This window comes from Chiloscyllium plagiosum, chromosome 19 (genome assembly GCF_004010195.1).
Source record: "Chiloscyllium plagiosum isolate BGI_BamShark_2017 chromosome 19, ASM401019v2, whole genome shotgun sequence".
Taxonomy (NCBI): Eukaryota; Metazoa; Chordata; class Chondrichthyes; order Orectolobiformes; family Hemiscylliidae; genus Chiloscyllium; species Chiloscyllium plagiosum.
In genome coordinates, this window is record NC_057728.1 from 30519672 (window position 1) to 30540424 (window position 20753).

At 39.0% G+C, this 20753-nt stretch overlaps 1 protein-coding gene across 8 annotated transcripts in view; it reads right to left on the reverse strand.

Annotated features, from left to right (window-relative positions):
- Positions 1-20753, reverse strand: part of kcnq1.2 (potassium voltage-gated channel, KQT-like subfamily, member 1.2) — a 590999-nt gene that overhangs the window by 225946 nt on the left and 344300 nt on the right. For all 8 annotated transcript variants that reach the window (XM_043709475.1, XM_043709482.1, XM_043709483.1 and 5 more), the window contains 3 exons: positions 14978-15053; positions 5232-5326; positions 2295-2335 (listed from right to left, as the gene is read on the reverse strand). In XM_043709475.1, the coding sequence (XP_043565410.1) occupies positions 2295-2335; positions 5232-5326; positions 14978-15053 (212 nt within the window). The remainder of the gene's footprint in view (positions 1-2294; positions 2336-5231; positions 5327-14977; positions 15054-20753) is intronic.

Here is a 20753-nt window from a genome sequence, read left to right on the forward strand (position 1 = left end):
ATGCACTCCACTCCCTGCGGCGCCCACCTCTCCCTGAACAACTCCAGGGTGTTGGTGGACACCGCGTGCTCCTTCTCCAAGGACACCCGGGCTCTAACGTAACCGCGGAAGAGGGGCAGGCAGTCGGACACTCCCCTTTATATCTGTCAGTCAGAGTTGCCTGATTGGACCAGATTAACAGCAACTCATTCTAGGAGGTTCAGCTGATTGACCTCATTATAATCACAACATAAGTGACCCCACAAATCTGTTAGACAAGAAGATCTAAAAATCTGATGAGCAATAGTGGAGGCAACGTACTTTCAAGTCAGGATAGTGCATGGCTTGCAGGGCACGTTGCTGGGGTGATATTCTAATGACTGGGTATTGCCTATGTCTTGCTGAATATGGACATGGACTGTTTAAGTATCTGAGGTGTTGCAAATGGTGCTGTACATTGTATAATCATCAGTGAACATCACCACTTCTTACTTTATGATGGAGTGGAGGTCATTTATGAAACTGTTCAGTGGGTGGACAAAGGACAAGATCCTTCGAACCTCCTACAGAGATGCCCTAGGACTGATATGATTGACCTCTAACAACCAAAATCCCTTGGGCTATGTATTATTTGAACCAATGAAGAGATTGCCCCTTGATTCCTCTTGACTCCAGTTTTGTTTGGTCTTTTGATTTAGGCTTGATGCTTCACTTGGTCAAATGACATCTTGATGTCAAGGGTTTAGCTGTTTTGTCTATGTTTAGACCAAGACTGTACTGAGGTCAGGTGCTGAGGGGCACTGACAGAACCTAAAATGAGTGTCAGTGAGTAGATTATTGTTGAATAAGTGTCACTTGATAGCACTGTTGATAACTCATTCTTACACTTTGTTAATGATTGAGAATGGATTGAGAGTGCTGTTAATTGGCTGGGTTGGCTTTGTCATAATTTCTGTTTACAGGATATACCTGGGTGATTTTCCATATTGCTGGTAGTGGCCAGTGTTTTAAATGTACTGAAACAGCTTGGTTAGGCATGTGGCTAGCTGTGGAGCACAAATCTTCAGGACTATTGCCAGAATGTTGTCATGGTTCATAGCCTTTTCAGTATTCAGTATTCAGCATCTTAAACCCTTTCTTGATGCTACATGGAGTAATTTGAATTGGCTGAAAGCTGGTATCTGTGAGTCCTCAGGAGGATGTAGAAATGGATCATTACTCAGCATTTCTAGCTAAAGATGCTGGCAAATGCTTCAGTCAGTTTTGTTTCCACTAATATGCTCGGCATCCCCATTGTTAAGGTGGTGTTAAATATGAATGTTCTCCGACAGTGAATTTATCTAAATATCTATCACAATTTATGGCTGGATATAGCAGGACTACAAATCTTAGATTTAATCCATTGGTTGTGGGTGACAATGTTAGAAATGCAGGTCAACGGAAAAAAACAGCTCCAATATTGATTGAAAGTAAGCTCACTAGCTTCTGTATTTTAGTTCACTCTTGTTTTGAGAGCATTCTTGTAGTGCAATGGCAGTGTTCCTGCCTCTGAGCCAGGAGGCTTGCATTCAAGTCCTACTACTCCAAAGTTGTTCACAACATCTCTGAATAGGTTTATTAAAAATAAACAAAATGGGTTAGGTTTCTGGGGCAACCCTGATGGACAGTATAATTCCACGACAGTGACTATGTTCACTTCAGAAAGGTTTACTAAACAAGGGAATGTCTTTTGAGGCTAGATTGTTCAGGCTCGGCTTGTTTTCATTTCCATTGGAGTTTAAAATGAGGGGTAACTTGATGGAAGCGTATAAGATCCTGAATGGTCTTGACATTATTGATCCAGAAAGGATGTTTTCACTTGTCAGCAAGTCCAGAATGAGGGGGTACTACTTTAAAATTAGGCTTTATTCTTTCAGGACAGGAAGTTTTTCTCTCTGAGGGTTGTGTGAGTTTGGAACTCTCTGGCTCAGAATGCAGTAGAGGCAGGTCTATTGAATCAAGGTAAATAGATTCTTGGGAATTTAACCCAAGGTCTCCCTGATCTAGGGCAAGGATACTACCACTGTACCATAAAAAGGCTGATTAAATAGATTCTTATTAAGTGAGGGAATGAAAGAAGTTATCAAATGTGTGCATAGGGATGTGATATTCAGAATACAAAAAGGTCAACAATGATCTTACTGAATAGTGTGGAAGACTTGGCGGACCAATTGAAGTACCTCTGCTCCTAGTTCATATTTTCAAAATCAAAGTTTCTTGCATAAATAGAAATTTTAAAGTTTTAATGGAAAACATTACAAAAATTTCAACTTTACCTGAAAGAAAGAATGCAGGCTTTCCCAAAGAATGATCCAACCTAAAATATGGACAGACGGTACTTTATTATTATTGCAACTCATTGCAACTGGAAAGTAGTGATGTGATAGTACTGTGTACTTTTAGCAGCTCATTTCCATTTCTCAAAACAACCACATTTTACTTATTATTGGTAGATCTTCCCTGCCGTTACTCATTAGTAGTTTCAGACATGGAGTGTAATATTATTCTTGTGATAACCATTTGTCTATAGCTGAAGTTGAGCAAACCTTCTGAAGCAGCGTGTTGTTGCCCATTTGTCCTAGGGAGTGTTGCTGAACAGAGAGACCTTGGAGTGCAGCTTCATTGCTCCTTGAAAGTGGAGTCGCAGGTCGATAGGATAGTGAAGGCGGCATTTGGTATGCTTTTCTTTATTGGTCAGAGCACTGAGTACAGGAGTGGGGAGATCATGTTGCAGCTATACAGGACATTGGTTAGGCCACTACTGGAATATTGCGTGCAATTCTGGTCTCCTTGCTATTAGATAAAGTCTTTTCCCTAGGGTCAGAGAATCCAGAACTAGAGGGCATAGGTTTAGGGTGAGAGGGGAAAGAGACCTAAGGGGCAATTTATTTCACGCAGAGGGTGGTACGTGTATGGAATGAGCTGCCAGAGGAAGTGGTGGAGGCTGGTACAGTTGCAACATTTAAGAGGCATTTGGATGAGTATATGAATAGGAAGGGTTTGGAGGGATATGGGCCGGGTGCTGGCAGATGGAACTAGATTGGGTTGGGATATCTGGTCGGCATGGACGGGTTGGACCGAAGGGTCTGTTTCCATGCTGTACGTCTCTATGACTCTATGACTCTAACTGCTTGAGGAGAAAGCCTAAAAGGGGGATGGAGTGAAATGGCTGTGAGAAAAAGGGCTAAGGGAAACCACAGCCTCCCTGATCATTTGACCTTGACAGCAGTTTTCAGGAGCTGATGCCTTTAGGCTTGTCATTTGCACTATTCAGAGACAAAAAAATTGGAGGAACAACACCTTATCTTCTGCCTGGGTTGAAGGATTTGAGCTATAGGAAGAGGCTGAAGAGGTTGGGGCTGTTTTCTCTGAAGCATTGGAGGCTGAGAGGTGACCTTATAGAGGTTTACAAAATTATGAGAGGCAGGGATAGGGTAAGTAGGCAAAGTCTTTTCCCTGGGGTCAGGGAGTCCAGAAGTAAAGAGCATAGGTTTAGGGTGAGAGGGGAAAGATATAAAAGAGACCTAATGGGCAACTTTTTCATGCAGAGGGTGGTACGTGTATGGAATGAGCTGCCAGAGGAAGTGGTGGAGGCTGGTACAATTGCAACATTTAAGAGGCATTTGGTTGGGTATTTGAATAGGAAGGATTTGGAGGATTATGGGCCGGGTGCTGGCAGGTGGGACTAGATTGGGTTGGGATATCTGATCGGCATGGACGTGTTGGACTGAAGAGTCTGTTTCCATGCTGTACATCTCTATGACTCTATGACTCTAAATGTTTACTGTTCAAAAATCCCCTAACAGCATTTCTTAAGCTGTTGTGACTTCGTTGGATTTGCAGAACTTGCTGAAGGTGCAAGTATTTAATTTATCCTTTTCCTCATTGATATAACTTATCTTTTATAATATTTATCCTATTACTGAAGTTGTCACTACTATTGTATCACTCAGTGATTCACTCCAAAGGACACACCTAACAGAGGTTCATTCCCATGATCTGGATCTGTCTGATCAAAGGTCTGGCTCAAAAGGTCAACTGTGCCTGAATAAATAAAACTCAAATTCCCAAAACAGTCAGCTCATAAGTTTTTTGCATTGTACTAAATTGAATGTAACTTGAAAAATATAGTTTAAAGGCATAGTTTTCTGATGCCTAGCATAGAATATCAGGTTAACTATACATTTACTTTAATAGTCCTTGCACACTTTCCATAGAAACTACGTCATGAAGATATTAGACAAAAGAAAACTGGGCTCTGAGCATATATGGTCTCAGATGGGCTCTACCCTACCAATTCTGGTGTACTGTTATGTTTAATAAAATCTGTTCACTCACCTGAGTATAGGCCTGATCTCATAAACCCAAATATCATTTGAGTTGTAAATTATTGGTTTAGTTGTTTGAATATACACTATATATTATGGTTTTCCTGGAGTACAGTAAAAATGCACCTCTCATGAGGCATTATCATATGCACACAGAGAGTTTATCCATAGAAGCTGGAAATAGACGCTCAAATAACATTTTGATCTCAGCCTCAGGCGTCAGACAGAAAGTAGACCTAGTTGGGGAAAATTATCAATCTTATGGGGAAGTTTGGAATTTTTACAGAACTATATAATGTTGAGGTCTTTGTTATGATCAAAGTCTGAATGCTAACTTTAGACAGTGAAATAAGGAGAAATAAGGGGAATACTATGAAAAATGAATGTTTTTTAAATCAGTTTTCTAATATTTATTTGGATTTTCATTTGTACACATTTTGGTTGATCAGATTACTGATTGATAATGCAAGTTTTTGTTCCAAACAAACAATCACCAATTTCTGGCCTGCTATGAAGTGTAACACCTGAACTGTGGTATTTTTGTCAGTTGACTCCAAAAGCATAAGTTTTAGGTTAGATATCTTTAAATATACAATGCAATAGACCTTTGACAGATGCAAATCTTCCAATTAATTAATGAAACATATTCCCTGACTTGGATGTAACACAGTTCTCTGATTTTTCAAATTATCTAAACTGATTTCTTATATCCTAGTTTGAAAAAAAAATATGGCTAACTGGTACTTACATTCTTAGCGGAAGAAGTTGGAATATGTGCATATGGGAGTTTCAATTATTCTATTCTATGATTCTATAAATTCATTCAAGGTGTTATGATAGCAATTGCAATTATCAACAAAATTGACTATGTATATAAAACTTTACCTTCTTTGTAGTTCTTTGATCCGGACCATCATATTCAAGTGCCCCTGGGAATATTGTTCAATTACATCTCGCACATCATATGGTTTTCGAGCTTGCTGTGGAATACATCCCAGAAATGTATAGGATTTTAACAATCTTCTGTAAATCAGGTTGTCTCAGATAACGAATATATAAACTCAGTATCTGAGCTTAGAAATTCAACTGTTCTTTGGTAAACTAAGAGACAGATTACAGAGTATGAATTTTAAATCAAATCTCTATCCATAATCACACCAACCAAGAGACAATCATGATTTGATTTTACTTCGTTTTAAACAATGGTTGGTTGTGTATTTCTCTACTCCTTCTGTTTATGGATTTATCTTTGTGAGGACCTCGGCAACACTGTTATAAAGTTAAACCACATACAGTTTCTTTGACATCTACACCTGGAAGGTGGAGGGATATTACGCACAATAGGCACACTCTCAAAAATACACAAGGAGAGACTAAATCGTCTCTTTATCCTTTTTCACTTCAATCAACACCAACTTAACTCCAAAACAACAGAGGGATTCCTTACTTTTACATTGGAGTCCATAAGTCAAATACTGGAGTTAACAGTCTGGAATTTCTTTATAGGAGGGTTAATTGGCTTGCTGGCATTTGAAGAGTCATAGCCAGTTTCATCACTTTAAAAGTTCTTCAAAGTTCGTCTGAGCAATATTGCTGAAAGTTCTGCTTCATTGTTTTGACAAATGAACATTAATTGTTTGTAGAAAGCACAAATACAGTTGGTGGTTGCTTTTGTGCAGACCAGAAATTTTTTCTATGTCCCAGATTTTGGACTTTTGATATTGTAGTGATGGTAATGAGGTTAGTCAGGTGGACATGATAGAATAGGAGTTCCCCGATTGGGACTGTTAATCTGGTCCAATCAGGGATCCCTGGCTGTCAGATAAAAAGTGGAGTGTCAGACGTTCTGACACTCTGATAGCTGGCTCTGAGGGAGTTGGATCAGTGTCAAGGACTTTCCATGTGCAAATAAAGGGTGACTTGGTGACAAGGTACCAGCCCCTATGGAGTTTTTTCAGGTACGATAAATGATGTTGCATAGAGCACCATTTACCCCTTCAGTAACAAAATTGAGTCATTAACAGGCAGTTGAGTTCTGGGTTAAGCACTGTATGCATAATCAGGAGACCAAACCTGCTTAATGGGATGGGGAAACAGTCACCACCAAGACAAAGGCTTGCAATGCAAATAAACAACTGTCTATGACCCATCCTAGAGGTTATCATTAACATTAATGGAACGTCATCTTGTAGATAGAGATTTTTCTTTGTAGGGATTTTTCTTGGCAACAAATATTCTCAGTAGGAGCTGAAATAAAACAGTTAGCACTACAATCCCATCATTAGGTATGTGACACGTTGATTATCCAGCTGACTTCGAAGTCTGAGCTATCTCTGGATGGTTACTATCCAGCCATGTGATCAAAGTAGATACTTTTGCTGGGCTGTTAATATGATGATATAATGTATAAATATGTATTAAATTTGTTTTTTTTAAATGCCTTTGCCTGGGGTTGGGGAGTAAGAATTTTACTTTTCTTTCATATGTGTTTTGATTAAAAGGAAACAGGTAAAGAAATATTTATGCATATTATTCACAAACATAGGTCACATTTATTCAGTTATTTGATGGATTGTCAGCTTCAGCTTATCTCTTCACGTAATGTCCCCAAATGATGTCTTTGCAGATAAGTAGTTCTTCATGATGGTACACAAAAATCCTACATTAGACATTGCATTAAACACAGACACCTTAATGACATAAACAATTGAGTAGGCTCAGTGCCTGGATACAGCAAATAAAGCAATAGACTTGCTCGCTTTCAGGGATGTGTACTGGGGAACTGCACATTCTTTGGTGTCAAACCAAAAGAGAGTTTAATGCAGGTTTAGAAACAATTCCAAATTTATGACATCTGGAAAAATATCATTTGCTACTAAGGTACTACCTTTAATATGCAAATTTCCCTGATTGCTGATGGAGGGAAGTTGTAAAGTATCTAAAACTTTCACCTTCTTTCCAAAATCACTGAGCATGGCAATCAAACATGTAATAAAATTTATTTCTGGGTGATAGTGATGGTGGCAGGGGTAGGGGGATTGTATTGGTTTCAGAACTCTGTGGAGATCTGTGGATTCCTTCTGTTCTTTAGGAAACTGAGCTGCTGGGCTCAGGTTGACATAGATTGCAGATGTCAATCCTCATTGGAGTAGTAAATTAAAAATTAAGGGTCTCTATTTCCAGACTCATCATAATAGTTAAGGATTTAATCAAGACTGCAAAATTCCGTAATTTACTTGTCTTTAATAAGAGTTACTATTTATTTCAAAGGTGAAGGTTCAAGCTACACATAAACAAATAAGAATTGTAATCACATAACTCTTAGTTAAAACTCTATTTCCCTCAAACTCCCTTATACATGGTTGCAGATAGACAAAAAAAAATTGGTGTTGTGAGTTGAGGGAATATTTGGGAAGGCTGTTTAATGGTCCCTGTTGCCAAGGGTTGTTATGATGATCCTTTTGGCTTACCAGGACCTGCCTGTCATCAACATCTTTCTTCTCCAGGTACTTTCACAGAACATAGAACACTACAATACAGGAATGGGCCCTTTGGCCCTTGATGTTGTGCCGAACATGACACTAAATTAAACTAGTCCCTTCTGCCTACCCTTGGTCCACATCCCTCCATTCCTTATGCATATTCATGTGCTTATCTAAAAGTCTCTTAAACACTCCTATCATATCAGCCTCCACCACCACCCCGGCAGCATGTTCCAGGCTCATCCCATTCTTGGCATAAAAAACTTGTCCCTCACATCTCCTTTGAACTTTTCCCCCTCTCACCTTAAATGCATGCACCCTAGTTTCCTGCTCTGTGAAAAAAAATCTAACTGTAAACCCTATATATGCATCTCACAATTTTATAGACTGCTATCAAGTCTCCCCTCAGCATCCGCTGCTCCAGAAAAATCAACCCCAATTTTTCTAGCCTCTGCTTATAACTCATACCCTCTAATCCAGGCAGCATCCTGGTAAAACTCTTCTGCACCGTCTCCAAAGCCTCCACCTCCCTCCTATAATGTGGTGACCAAAACTGAATGCAATACTCTAAGTGTGGCCTATCCAAAGTCTTATAAAGCTGCAACATGACATTCTGACTCTTGTATTCAATTACCCAATCAATAAAGGCAAGCAGGTCATATGCCTTCTTTACCACCCTATCTACCTGCGTGGCCACTTTAGGGAACTATGGACTTGAACTCCAAGATACCTCTCAACATCAATGTTGTATACTTTTCCTTAACATTTGATCTCCCAAAGTACAGCACCTCACACTTACCCAGAGTAAACTCCATCTGCCATTTCTCCATCCATATATGCAACTGATCTATATTCTGCTGTATCCTTTGACAACCTTCTACACTATCCACAGCTCTACCAATCTTTGTATCATATGCAAATTTACTATCCCATCCATCTACATTTTCATCCAAGGCATTTGTATCTATCACAAACATAAAACACATATTTAACCTGATTGTAGGAGGCACAAAGTGACAGGCTCACAACTTATAATCTCTCTGATTTATTGGTAAATAACTGGTAGGGGAAAATAAATGTCTTTCTTCAACCTTGAGACATTTTTTACTTCAGGGTCAAGGACACTACCCCTTCTTTCAGAGATCTGAAGGCTTCTGCCTATGTCATTCACAACCACCAGCTGTTCAATTGCTCAGAGCCAATTACAGCAGTTATTAATGGGCAGAAGGCATTTATCATTGACAACTAGTTATTATGCCACAGACAAATCAATCACTTGATACCAGTCAAATTCCCCTGTGCCAGTTCATCTGCAACTAAACTTCCCCTATTGGTTGAACATACATGTCAACAGCATATACAACAAATATAACAAGCTGATTGCTTGCTTTTAAAAGGTGCAGCAATCCCCTCCACAACTCTTGGTTTTAACAATAGTTTTTTTCCCCTTTCAGTCCATAATTAAAAATACAAAAAAATGAAAACATGTGATCTTTACAGAGAACAAAGCCTCAGAGGGTTCTGTGGTTTAATTCACTTGAACTGTATTGATGGCAGTTGCTAGGGTAGTCAAACTTTAGGAGAATTAACTTCCCATGTCATACAGATTTGGGGAGAGGTCATTTAAAATCTGCCCCATATCTTTTTGAAGAATACCACACTCAGGTAGGCTGTCTGGCCACTGCTGTGCTGTACTAAGGTTTAAAACTGGGTGAGGCATCTTCTTCCCTCTCATTCTGTCTACGTGGGAGAAGGTTTGGTTAATCCAACTTCTTGCTCTGACAGAGGGTGTGGGCTTCTTTTCATCTACAGTTATCTGCCTGTGCAAACTTTGTGCATTGCTAATTAATTCTGGAGAGAAGGGCTCTGTTGGCTACATTTTAGCTGCATCTCCCACAATCTTTGCTACTTGCGATCTAGTACACTGGCAGTTGTTTAACTCTTTAACTGGATGAGGAATTCATTTCAGCATCTGCCCGCTAGTATGGAAACCCTTTGGGCTTTGTCTTAAATCAACATTAGGATTACTCCCTTCAATTCTTCTAAGTTCTATGTGCTTTTCTTGGACTCTTTGCATCCTTTTCAGTATCAGTTCAGCTCTTTTAATTACAGAGGGTTTTATCTAGATTGCTGTTTTGGATTCTACTGCCCCAGACAAGGCCACTGAACCTAGTCCAGCTTTCTGTACCTTTGCAGAACCTTGAAGTGATTCGTTCACTTCCTTTCCATGGGAGCCAGGCAGAATCCTGTTTGCTCTGTCTATCTCTGAGTCCTCTCTTGACCCTATTTACTTTGGCCTTTTAATAGCTTGGTCTCCCTCAATTCCTGTGGCTGCTCGGTCTCCCTTGTGGTGCCTGTCTGGCCTGGACCTGTTGGGGTTACTGTATCTTAATTGTTGGCCAGCTCATTCCTGAGTAGGAAGTCTATCCCTGCACTTCAGAATGATCTTTATGATTAAGAGACCCCTGACTAAAATCACACAGAAATTGGTGGAGAGCAAAAGACATGCACCCTCCAATCCCTCCTCTGATATTGGCCTGAAATGAGAGATTGAGTAACCTGAGTGTCTGAATACAGCAAATAAAGCTGTAGACTTTCTTGCTTTCAGGGATGTGTACTGGGGAACTGCACATTCTTTAGTGTCAAGTCAAAGGAGGGCTTGTTACTGAATTCAACCTGAGAAATGGTCTGCAACACATTCTCACACACATTCATCCACAAAAGAGAGAAGGAGAGAGGTTACAAATTAATTCACAAGGATATCAGGATTATTTTCCATGCATGCAAGAGGTCAGTAATTCAATGCCTAGTTGAGGTTGCCTCAGTTGACAGGAGTTTCTCCTTCTGCAGGAAAACAGATGAAATTGAAGAGCTATTGACGGTATAGTAGTTGAACAATCACAAGTTTCTTTCCAAAAATCAGACCGTGGACAGATACTGAGATCAAAGCATGACATTTCGCTAAGGGTACAGCTACTTGCTTTTCTGTTGTTGTAAGTTGACTGACTAATACAAGCCAAAACTGTATATTGAAAGGAGATTCAAATAAACCAGCACGGTCAATCATATGACTGGGGCTTCTGGTTGAAACACTCTGCTAACAAAGAGAATTTTAATGTCCACTCATCAGAAATCATGTTGTTTTGTAGCAGGTAACTGTGGAGCCATTGCTAAGTTAGACATCTCATCTACTAGTCCCATGTGTTGTCTTGACTGGAATGAATGTATTGGTTTCGGGTCCTCTTTCATTTGACATTATATAAGTGATTTGGATGAAAACATAGAAGGCACGGTTAGTAAGTTTGCAGATGACACCAAAATCGGTGGCACAGTAGACTGCGAAGGTTTTCTAAGATCACAAAGAGATCTTGATCAATTGAGTCAGTGGGCTGAAAAATGGCAGATGGAGTTCAATCTGGGGAAATGCCAGGTCTTTTATTTTGGTCCTACAAACAAGGGTAGGACTTATACAATTAATGGTAGGGCTTTGGGAAGTGTTGTAGAACAGAGGGATCTAGGGGTTCAGGTACATAATTTTTTGAGGTGTGCATCACATATAGACAGTGTGATTAAAAAGGCATTTCGCACACTTGCTCAGTCCTTCGAGTATAAGGGTTGGGAACATCATGTTGAGGTTGGACAGGACATTTGTGAGGCCTCTTCTGGAATACTGTGTCCAGTTCTTGTTGCCTCATTACAGGAAGGATATTATCAAGCTGGAGAGGGTTCAGTAAAGATTTAACATGATTTTACTGGGTATGGAAGGTCTGAGTTATAAAGAAAGACTGGAAATAGGATGGGGACTTTTTTTTGGTGGAGCGTAAGAGGTGGCCTAACAGAAGTTTTTAAAACAATAACAGGTACAGATAGAGTTAATGGTAGTTGTTCTTTCCCTAGGATGGACAATTTCAAGACTAGAGAGCACATTTTTATGGTGAGAGGAGAGGGATTTAAAAAAGACATCGGGGCAATTTTTTTTACAGGGGGTAGTTCACGTGTGGAGTGAACTTCCTGAGGAATGGTTGCAGATACAATTACAATGTTTAAAAGGCTTTAGGATAAGTACATAAATAGGAAAGGTTTGGAGGGATATGGGCCAGGACAGGCAGGTGGGACTAGTTTAGTTGAGGATTATGTTTGGCATGGACTAGTTTGACCAAAGGGTCTGTTTCCACGCTGTATGACTCTATAACTTTATGAATGCACTACCATATTTTAAGGAGGCCATGAGTTAGCTTTTGTCCTGATAATTGCTGGAAATTTTTGGAAACAACCAATTTGTTCATTGTCCAAAAATACCACTTTAAAATTCAGCAATAGACCACTTACAACAAAAAGTTAAGAAAGTTAATGCAGATTTTTTTTAAACAAAGAATTAATCTCTCACTTCACTGCCCTCTGGGCATTATAAAGTCATAACTTGTAACCAATGTCACAGCCTCCTTCACCAGCATCCCTGTATATATACTGTCCCAGCAGTAGTATAGACCCAGCAGAGATGGCAGAGTGATACAGAATGATGGCAGAATGAGGAAAAAGTGGCTTTGGGAGTCCTCAATGTTGACTTGGACCCAGTGAATTGCAATACATCAGGTCAAGGATGGCAACAAAACCTGCTGATTACCAACTCCCATCCTCTCTCATGTGATTAATCAGTGCTCCTCTCAGTTGAACATCACTTGTAAAAGTACTGAGAGCAGGAAGGGCACAAAATGCATTCTTGGTGGAATACTCAAATGTTTATCACGAAAAAATGGCTCAGTTGCACCACTACTGGCCAAGCCCAGAACTAACAGCCTGTGACAAGTGGCGAGAGAACCAACAAGAGGGGAAAACTGAGGTGATACTGTCCTTTTAAATTTATCTAATGCAGTCACTGTGTTGTATTCATGGAGATGAAGTCCCAGCTTACACTAAAGATACCCTCCAGCATGTTGTGTAATACTATCGCCATGCTAAATGAGATAGATTCAGAATAGATAGATCTTGCAAATTGAACAGGGTATTCAACAGACACTGTTGGCCATTAATAGCAGTTGAATTTATTCAATCAAAATATGCAAGCTCATAGCCCAGCATGTCTCTCATTTTACCACTGTCAATAAATCAGAGAACCAGCCCTGATTGAATATCAAGTTTATGAGATCATGGCTGGAGCAGCACCAGACATATCTAAAAATGGTGTTTCAACCTGATGAGACTATAGGTTGAAAATGGTAAACAATCCCAAAAGTATTGGATAAAACCAAAAATCTGAAGGAGTCCTGCCACATCTAATCGTGGGTGATGCTGGGCAGCAAGACAACTGATGCGAGGAAGAGATTCCATCTGAAATGATGTTGAACCCACCATGTCAGTGCAAAAGGTGAGGCATTTGCAACCATCATTAGCTGCTGAATGGATGATTCATTGCAGCCTCCTTCCCAGCTCATCATTGCAAGACTTTGAATAATTTAATGCACTCCACTTGTTATCAAAACAATTGAAGGTACTGGGTATATCCAAAGTCCTGACAATATCACAAATGTCTGGCTTGGCCAGACTTGTGCTCCAGAAATTGTGACAATCTTGGTTGAACCAGCAAGCCGCAACCCTGGCATTCTGCTGACAATGTGGAAAATTGCCCAGGTATATCACCGTCACAAAGTGCAGGTTAAATTCAATCTGACAATTGTGACCCCATCAGTTTATTCTCAATTTTGTCAGAAAGATGATGGAAAGTGTCAATGTTGGGATCATACCTGGCCGAATGGCCTATGATTGCAAGTCATTCTCCTTGGCCATGGATATCACTGCATGACTTCCTCAAAGTGGTGTCCTTGGCTCAATCTTTTTCAAGTGCTCCATCAATGACCCCCTGGGTCACCAATATCACTGCATGAGGTCCTCAGAGTAGTGTCGTAGGCTCAACCCTCTTCAGCTGCTTCATTAATTACCCCTGTCCTTTGTAAGAAATGAAGTGGGGATGCCCACTGTTCTCTGAAACTGTTCAGTAGTGTAGACAGCTGCTCAAATACTGAAGCAGTCCACGCTCATGTGTAACAACACCTGGATAACATCCAGGCTTAGGATGCCAATGGTAAATGACATATTGCCAGGCAATGATATACATCAGCAACACAGAATCTAAACTTCTCTTCTTAACACTCAATGGCATTGCCACACTGAATCTCCCATCATCATCATCCTAGAGGTCATCATTGACCAGATACTTAACTGGAGCAGCCATGTAAATATTAGGCTGCTAGACCAGTTCAGAGATGGAAACCTTTGCAGAAACTCACCACTTGGCACCACAAAGCCTGTCCACCATCTACAACACAAAAGTCAGGAATGCAATGAAGTACTTGCTCACTCCTCTTCCAAACATGCCACTGGTTCCAAGTAAAAAAAATTCCTTGACTGTCAAGGGAGGAGTAAAATAGGCAATGAAAGCTTAGGAGCAGTACTTCCTACTTCAAGACTTGGGAGATATACTTCCTGTACACCATCCCTAGCCACTACTGAGAAGAAATGGATAAATTAATATTATTTTACCTACGCCATTCCTCAAATTTCCATTTGTCATAACTAATTTTCCTTGTGGCCCAAACCAAAAGTGTAACTTGTGTGAAAATGTACTTTTACATTTTTACAGGAGGCATTATCACTGGACTGTTAATCCAGAAACCTAGGTAATGTTCCGGGGACCTGGGTTCAAATCCCGCCATGGCAGATGATGGAATTTGAGTTCACAAAAATCTGGAATTAAGTGTCTAATGATGACCATGACAATTGCTGATTATCAGAAAAAAAAACCCCATGCAATCCATTAGGGAAGGAAACTGCCATCCTTACCTAATCTGGCCTACATGTGGCTCTAGGCCCACAATAAGTTTGTTAAGTCTTAGCTGCCCTCTGTCTTGGCAATATTTGCTGGCCAAGCCAGTGTTGCCCACATCCCATGAATGAATCAAAATTGTTTAAACTGACGACACTTCCAGGTGATAATGTTGTATATAGCACCATTTTGTACAAGCATTGAACTATGTACAAAGCCCAAGCTTTCCAAATAGCACTTAATTTTAGCACTTCGATTTCTTTTTCATTAGGCCCACCAAAGCCATTGTCTATTTCTTCTATGTTGGCAAACTAAATATTACTTCTCACCTGAAATTTTCTCCTGGCAACAAAATATTGCATTCGGCGAATAACCTTTATGGCAGCTCTGTGTGCTTCTGATAATCTGTAAAACAGTGGGGAATAAAAGTTCTATTTAATGTTTTCCAATGAATTAGTGTATAGATACACTGGATGGGATAGAGCCAACCGTGCACACTGGATGGTCTCAAACTCAACTGTGCTGAATTATGAAAGTTAGTGTAGATACAATTAACTATAATTCACTTGGGATGGGAAAGAAAGAACAACACACAAAAAGGAAAACAAGTATTCGAACAATCTACAGAGTTTATTATAGGCCTTACTGATAAATTTTTCATGCTTTCCCTTAAGTTAAAGGAACTACTTTATTGTTCATCAAATTTTCTATTCCATCTATTTAGGTCAGATTTATTTTCCACAGAATGACTCAAATAATGACAAATACACGACCTGTTTTTTGGATTAGTGGTGCTGGAGGAGCACAGCAGCTGCTCCTCGGATGCTGCCTGAACTGCTGTGCTCTTCCAGCACCACTAATCCAAAATCTGGTTTCCAGCATCTGCAGTCATTGTTTTTACCTAATACACTACCTGTACCCATCCAATGAAATATAGACATGAAACAATACATTGATCGAAGTGTGGTATTTCTCTATGTATGGATTAAAGTTTATTGAAACCAAGTTTGAAATTAGAACATAGAACAATACAACAGAGAACAGGCATGATTTTCTTTCTGGAAATAGGTTTGGTATTTTGTCCACTGATATTCTACATTATCTTGCCATCTTCAATTTTAACATATTCAAAAGGTCATCTGAAATCATTGGGGATTTGTTTTAAATATGCAGGTCAGTGTCCAATTGCATTTTGTTCATTTTGTTAACTTCATTGATTTCCTTGTGTCAGCAAAAGCATAAATGCTCAAATTACCCTCATGTGATTCCAGAAGGAAAAATGAGATATATTGGTTTGACTCATCTTGTACACTTCAAAATCGAAGATCAGTGTGTTCATAACCAGCTATATTGGGTTTTCCCTCAGGAATACTTCACATTGTTCTGTGCTCACAATTAATCTTTTATTTCTTGGCTTTCACCCAAACCTTTGCTCACATCAACCAGCCAGCTATTTTCTTCCATAAGTTTGGGTTAGCAGCAAGCATTTGGAGAAATGCAAAAGTACTTAGTGTACTGCTGACCTGTGTAATCATAGCTAAAAATCACACAACAACGGTTATAGTCCAACAGGTTTATTTAAAAGTACAAGCTTTCAGAGCGCTGCTCCTTTATCAGATTGCTAGTAGGCAGGATCATAGGACACAGAATTCATAGTCATTTGTGTAATCATGTCCACCTCTACATCTGTTGCAAGTGCCTCTGTGTGTAGTCTGTGGCAGGCATTAAGGTCATGGTGTCAGAATGGTAGAGCTGAAAATGTGTGGATTTTTAAACCTTAAAAGGGCCAGATAGTGAAAGAAAAAGCAAGGAAGACAAACGGTCTGCAACTTTGAAGACACCCATTTTGAACCTTTATTAATATTACTTATAACAGAATCTGTTCAATATCAGAGGTGAAGGCAAGGCCAAAATAATTAATTAATATGTGACCAAACAGATACATCCAGCTTAATCCTGTGCATTTGGACAACTGAAAATTATCTCATTCGAGATAGGACTGTTTTAGGCACAAGGGATCCTGTCATGAGATTACATCTACTGAGAAAGGAGAAGAAAGACATTTTGCGGGTTTTGGCTGTCTTACTATTTTAAAATAAATGAGAGTGGAAAGCCACATCAGCATCGATAAGGAGAGTTTTAGGTAGCCTTATTTCCAGCATGCATGTTAAGGTGGAACTGAAAAGGAAGGGGATATCAAAAAATTGACAACTTGGACTAGCAGTATGGTAGCAGTGGGGAAAAAAAGGAAAATTTAAAGTATCTTTTCAGCTAAAAGATCTCAACAAAACTTTGAAGACATCACAGTGCCACGATACAATCACTGAAGAACTTTTGTAACAACTTGCCAAAGCAAAGTTCTTCACTACCCTCAAAGTGAAGGATGGTTACTGGTAAGTGAAGCTGCATGGAAGCAGCCATTTTCTAACTACATTCTTTATACCATTCGGTATAGACAGATAGTTACAGAATGGCATTTCCACTGCTTCAGAAAGTATCAACACAGATAGCATGATATTTATAATCATCAGGGAATCAAGGCAGGAACGTGGATTTGAGGATGATCAGATTAGCCATGATCTCATTGAATGGTTGGAGCAGACTAATTATGCTGAATACCTCCTTCAGCTCCTATGTCTTATGGTGTTATGGTGATGGTTATCTTCCAGGTGGGGAAGCTATTGCGGATAACTTGCTTTTCTGTGGATGTAGAAACACAATGGAAGAAGCCATCTCAGACCTTGATCAGTATCTGGTGTAACTACAAGAGAGAGATTTTGAAATTAACCGGAAATTGAATATGAAAACACTAATTGAAGATTGCTAAGTTCAAGTAAATAAGTTGTTTATCAACAGCAAAATGACTTCACCAGGATCCTGTCAAAGAGAGCGGTAGCAGGGATGCAGCAACCAAAAGATGTGAAAGCAAAATAATTATTTGTTGGATTCAGGAACTATTTACCATATTTCCTGTTTAATTTGACATCAAATTAAAAGTGCGAAACTCTATTCATGTTCACTTAAGGACATACAGTTGTATTGGGGTACAGAACCAAAAGCAGTTTTCCCAAGAATCAAACAACGAGCGATAACAATGCCAGTGTTGAGGTACTACAATGATGAAGTTACCTTGCAACCTAGCAATTGGAGCAACCATTATGAAGCAAGGAAAACTAGTTATATTTATATACTGTGTGTAAAGACAAAGTGAATGACGTTATGCTCAGATAATGAAACATGCTTGGCTATTGCCTTTGTTCGCAAACCTTGTAATCAATGTTTGTTTGGGAGAGCCTAAGTGACAGTGGAATCTGACTATAAGCCATTTCAAGACATTTTCCTCAAACTACTTCTTGCTGATACAAAACATCTGCAAGGAATGTTACTTTGTTTGCAGAGATATAATCTCGATGTGGCACACTCGCAAGGGAAACAGATGTACATTGCCAACATACTATGGAGAATGGCACTCTTCATAAAGGATGATAAGACAGAGTATGAAACCTAACAGATTTAATGAGCTTGACAAGCTCTGGAAGTTATCAATCCAGCAGATTCATGAATCCAATAAACTAATATTTTGTTCTAAACAAGCAAACTGCGTAACACAATATAGTTCTTTTAGTGCTGCAGGAAGTAGTGATAAAAAGATGGCCTGACAACAGCAATGATATACCTGTTCCTACAAGAGTACACTGGGCATACAGAGATGAAGTGATAGCGAAGATGGCATTGTATACAAAGGAAATAGAGTCACTATCCCCAAGGAGTTGAGAAAAAAAGATGTTGAAGCACAACCATTCAAGCATCAAGAAATTAAGTCTAGTCTGAGGAAGTGTTCAACTAGACAAACATGAGAAATTAGGTTCAAACAGCCAGTGCACTGCCTGTAACAAATATCAAGCCAAAGGACTGTTTATAACACATGACATTCCAGTCAAACCAATGAGAAAGCTTGGAATAGTCTTCTTTATATTCACAGGAAATTATTCCTGAAAGCTCACTTCAGTTGTTACGACATTGCAGACATAACAATAAATGACTACCTAATGGCAGCCATACTATCATCACTGAAATGGAAAGGCTGAAGTGACTTTTAAAATCACCAAAGGGATCATTTAAAAAAATCAAACAAATCCAGCATAGACTTGCACAAGGCAATCCTTGAGTAGAGAAATATGCCTACTGAATACTTAGAAAGTAATCTAGCCCAATGCCTAATATCATATCGCACTCAAGTTACTTTTGCAATCATGAAAAAAAACTAATGAATCTATTATTAGTAACAGGCATTAGTGACAAAATTAAGATGAAACAACAGTCAACTTTCACTTTGACAAAACTTTCTCGTCACTGCTAGAGCTGAGCATTAGAGAGCCAGTCAGAGTGCAAGCAGTCAATGTACTAAACACTTCCAACAGAAGTCAGTTTACATGTTAACTTGGGACTTGAGGAAAGCAGTTGTCACCTCAATTGCTTGCATTGAATATGAGCGGATATGTTGACACAACTGCAGACAAATGGACAAGCAGTTCCTTGACTGCCGGCAGCAGATCAGGAAGGAATGATATCATTTCAGGCTCAAAAATTCACTATTCTAAAGCAATAAAAATGAATCAACAACACATCAACATCATTTTCCATAGGAAGTACATTCTCTGGAGAAGGTGAATCAATTTATGAATGAGAAGTTATTACAGGAACTATCAACAACTCACACTAGTAATTTGGAGACCAGCATGGTTTAAACACAGTGTATGCAATGCATTTGCACAGGCTGGTGAAATTGGAACAGACTCGAGTTAACACACAGTTTTATTGGCAAATAATAATGTTTTAAAATATATGGATGTAAGCTTGCTCGCTAAGCTGGAAGGTTCATTTTCAGACATTTCGTCACCATACTAGGTAACATCATCAGTGAACCTCCAGTGAAGAAATGGTGGTATGGCCCGCTTTTTATTTATGTATCTTTACATACAGCTGAGGAAGGACACCACTTCGACTGGGACAACACGTCTATCCTAGGACAAGCCAAACAAAGACACGTGCAAGAATTCCTAGAAGCATGGCACTTCAACTGGAACTCTTTCAACAAACACACCTAGTATGGTGATGAAACGTCTGAAAATGAACCTTCCAGCTCAGTGAGCAAATTTTTATCCAGAACCTCAACCTGAGCTACAAATCTTCCCAAAACCTGCTTTCAAAATATATACATAGGAAACTTACATACCTTGTAACTAAAAATGCTAATGCATGCAAATTATTTTGATGTGAAATAGAATGTTTGACGAAAAGTAATTGTAGCTGTCTTCCTGTAGTCTTGTTACCATTGTAAGTGCCTGTGTGTGCAGTCTGTGGCAACCATTAAACACACATCATTTGAAACAGTATGTAAATGATACCAGGGGGTTAAACATATCTGACAATTATCACCTCGAATTTGTCTAGTGATTGTCATGTCACTTGAGTACAGTTAAAGTTCCACACATAGACCCATCATTACACCAAAGAGATATTGTGACTGAAATTGAGTGATGCATTTGATACATATACAACATTTCTTCAAGAATAACTAACAAACAAAATTGTCATTGTGATACAGTTATGAATGTGGCTGTGATAAAAAATAGTACCTGCCTGAACTGTACAGTCTATTGTATCTTCTACATATCATGCCAAATAAAACACGAGTCACTGCATAAATGATGAAATGACATGTTTCTGGACATTGTCAATTGCTAGATTACACTGCCACTGATCTGATATTTGCATATGTAATTTAAAGACATAGATGCACTCAAACATATTATAATATTATACCAAAGAATTCCAAGTGAAACAAATTTCTTAAAATTAATTAGGTTTTCCCACTTAATTATCAATTTCAATACCAAATAATTCTGCATGATATAATTCAAAATGCAAATGAATCATCATTTTGAAAATGTAACCTAATGTATTTGAGATTAATAATATGTTGCATCATTTATGATAAGAATTAATTTTTCAACCAGAAATCATCTTTTACTTTGCTTACTGAAGTGTTGAGTAGCTAAACAACATGGACTAAAGTGTTTCTTATCTATTATTTTACCCCTG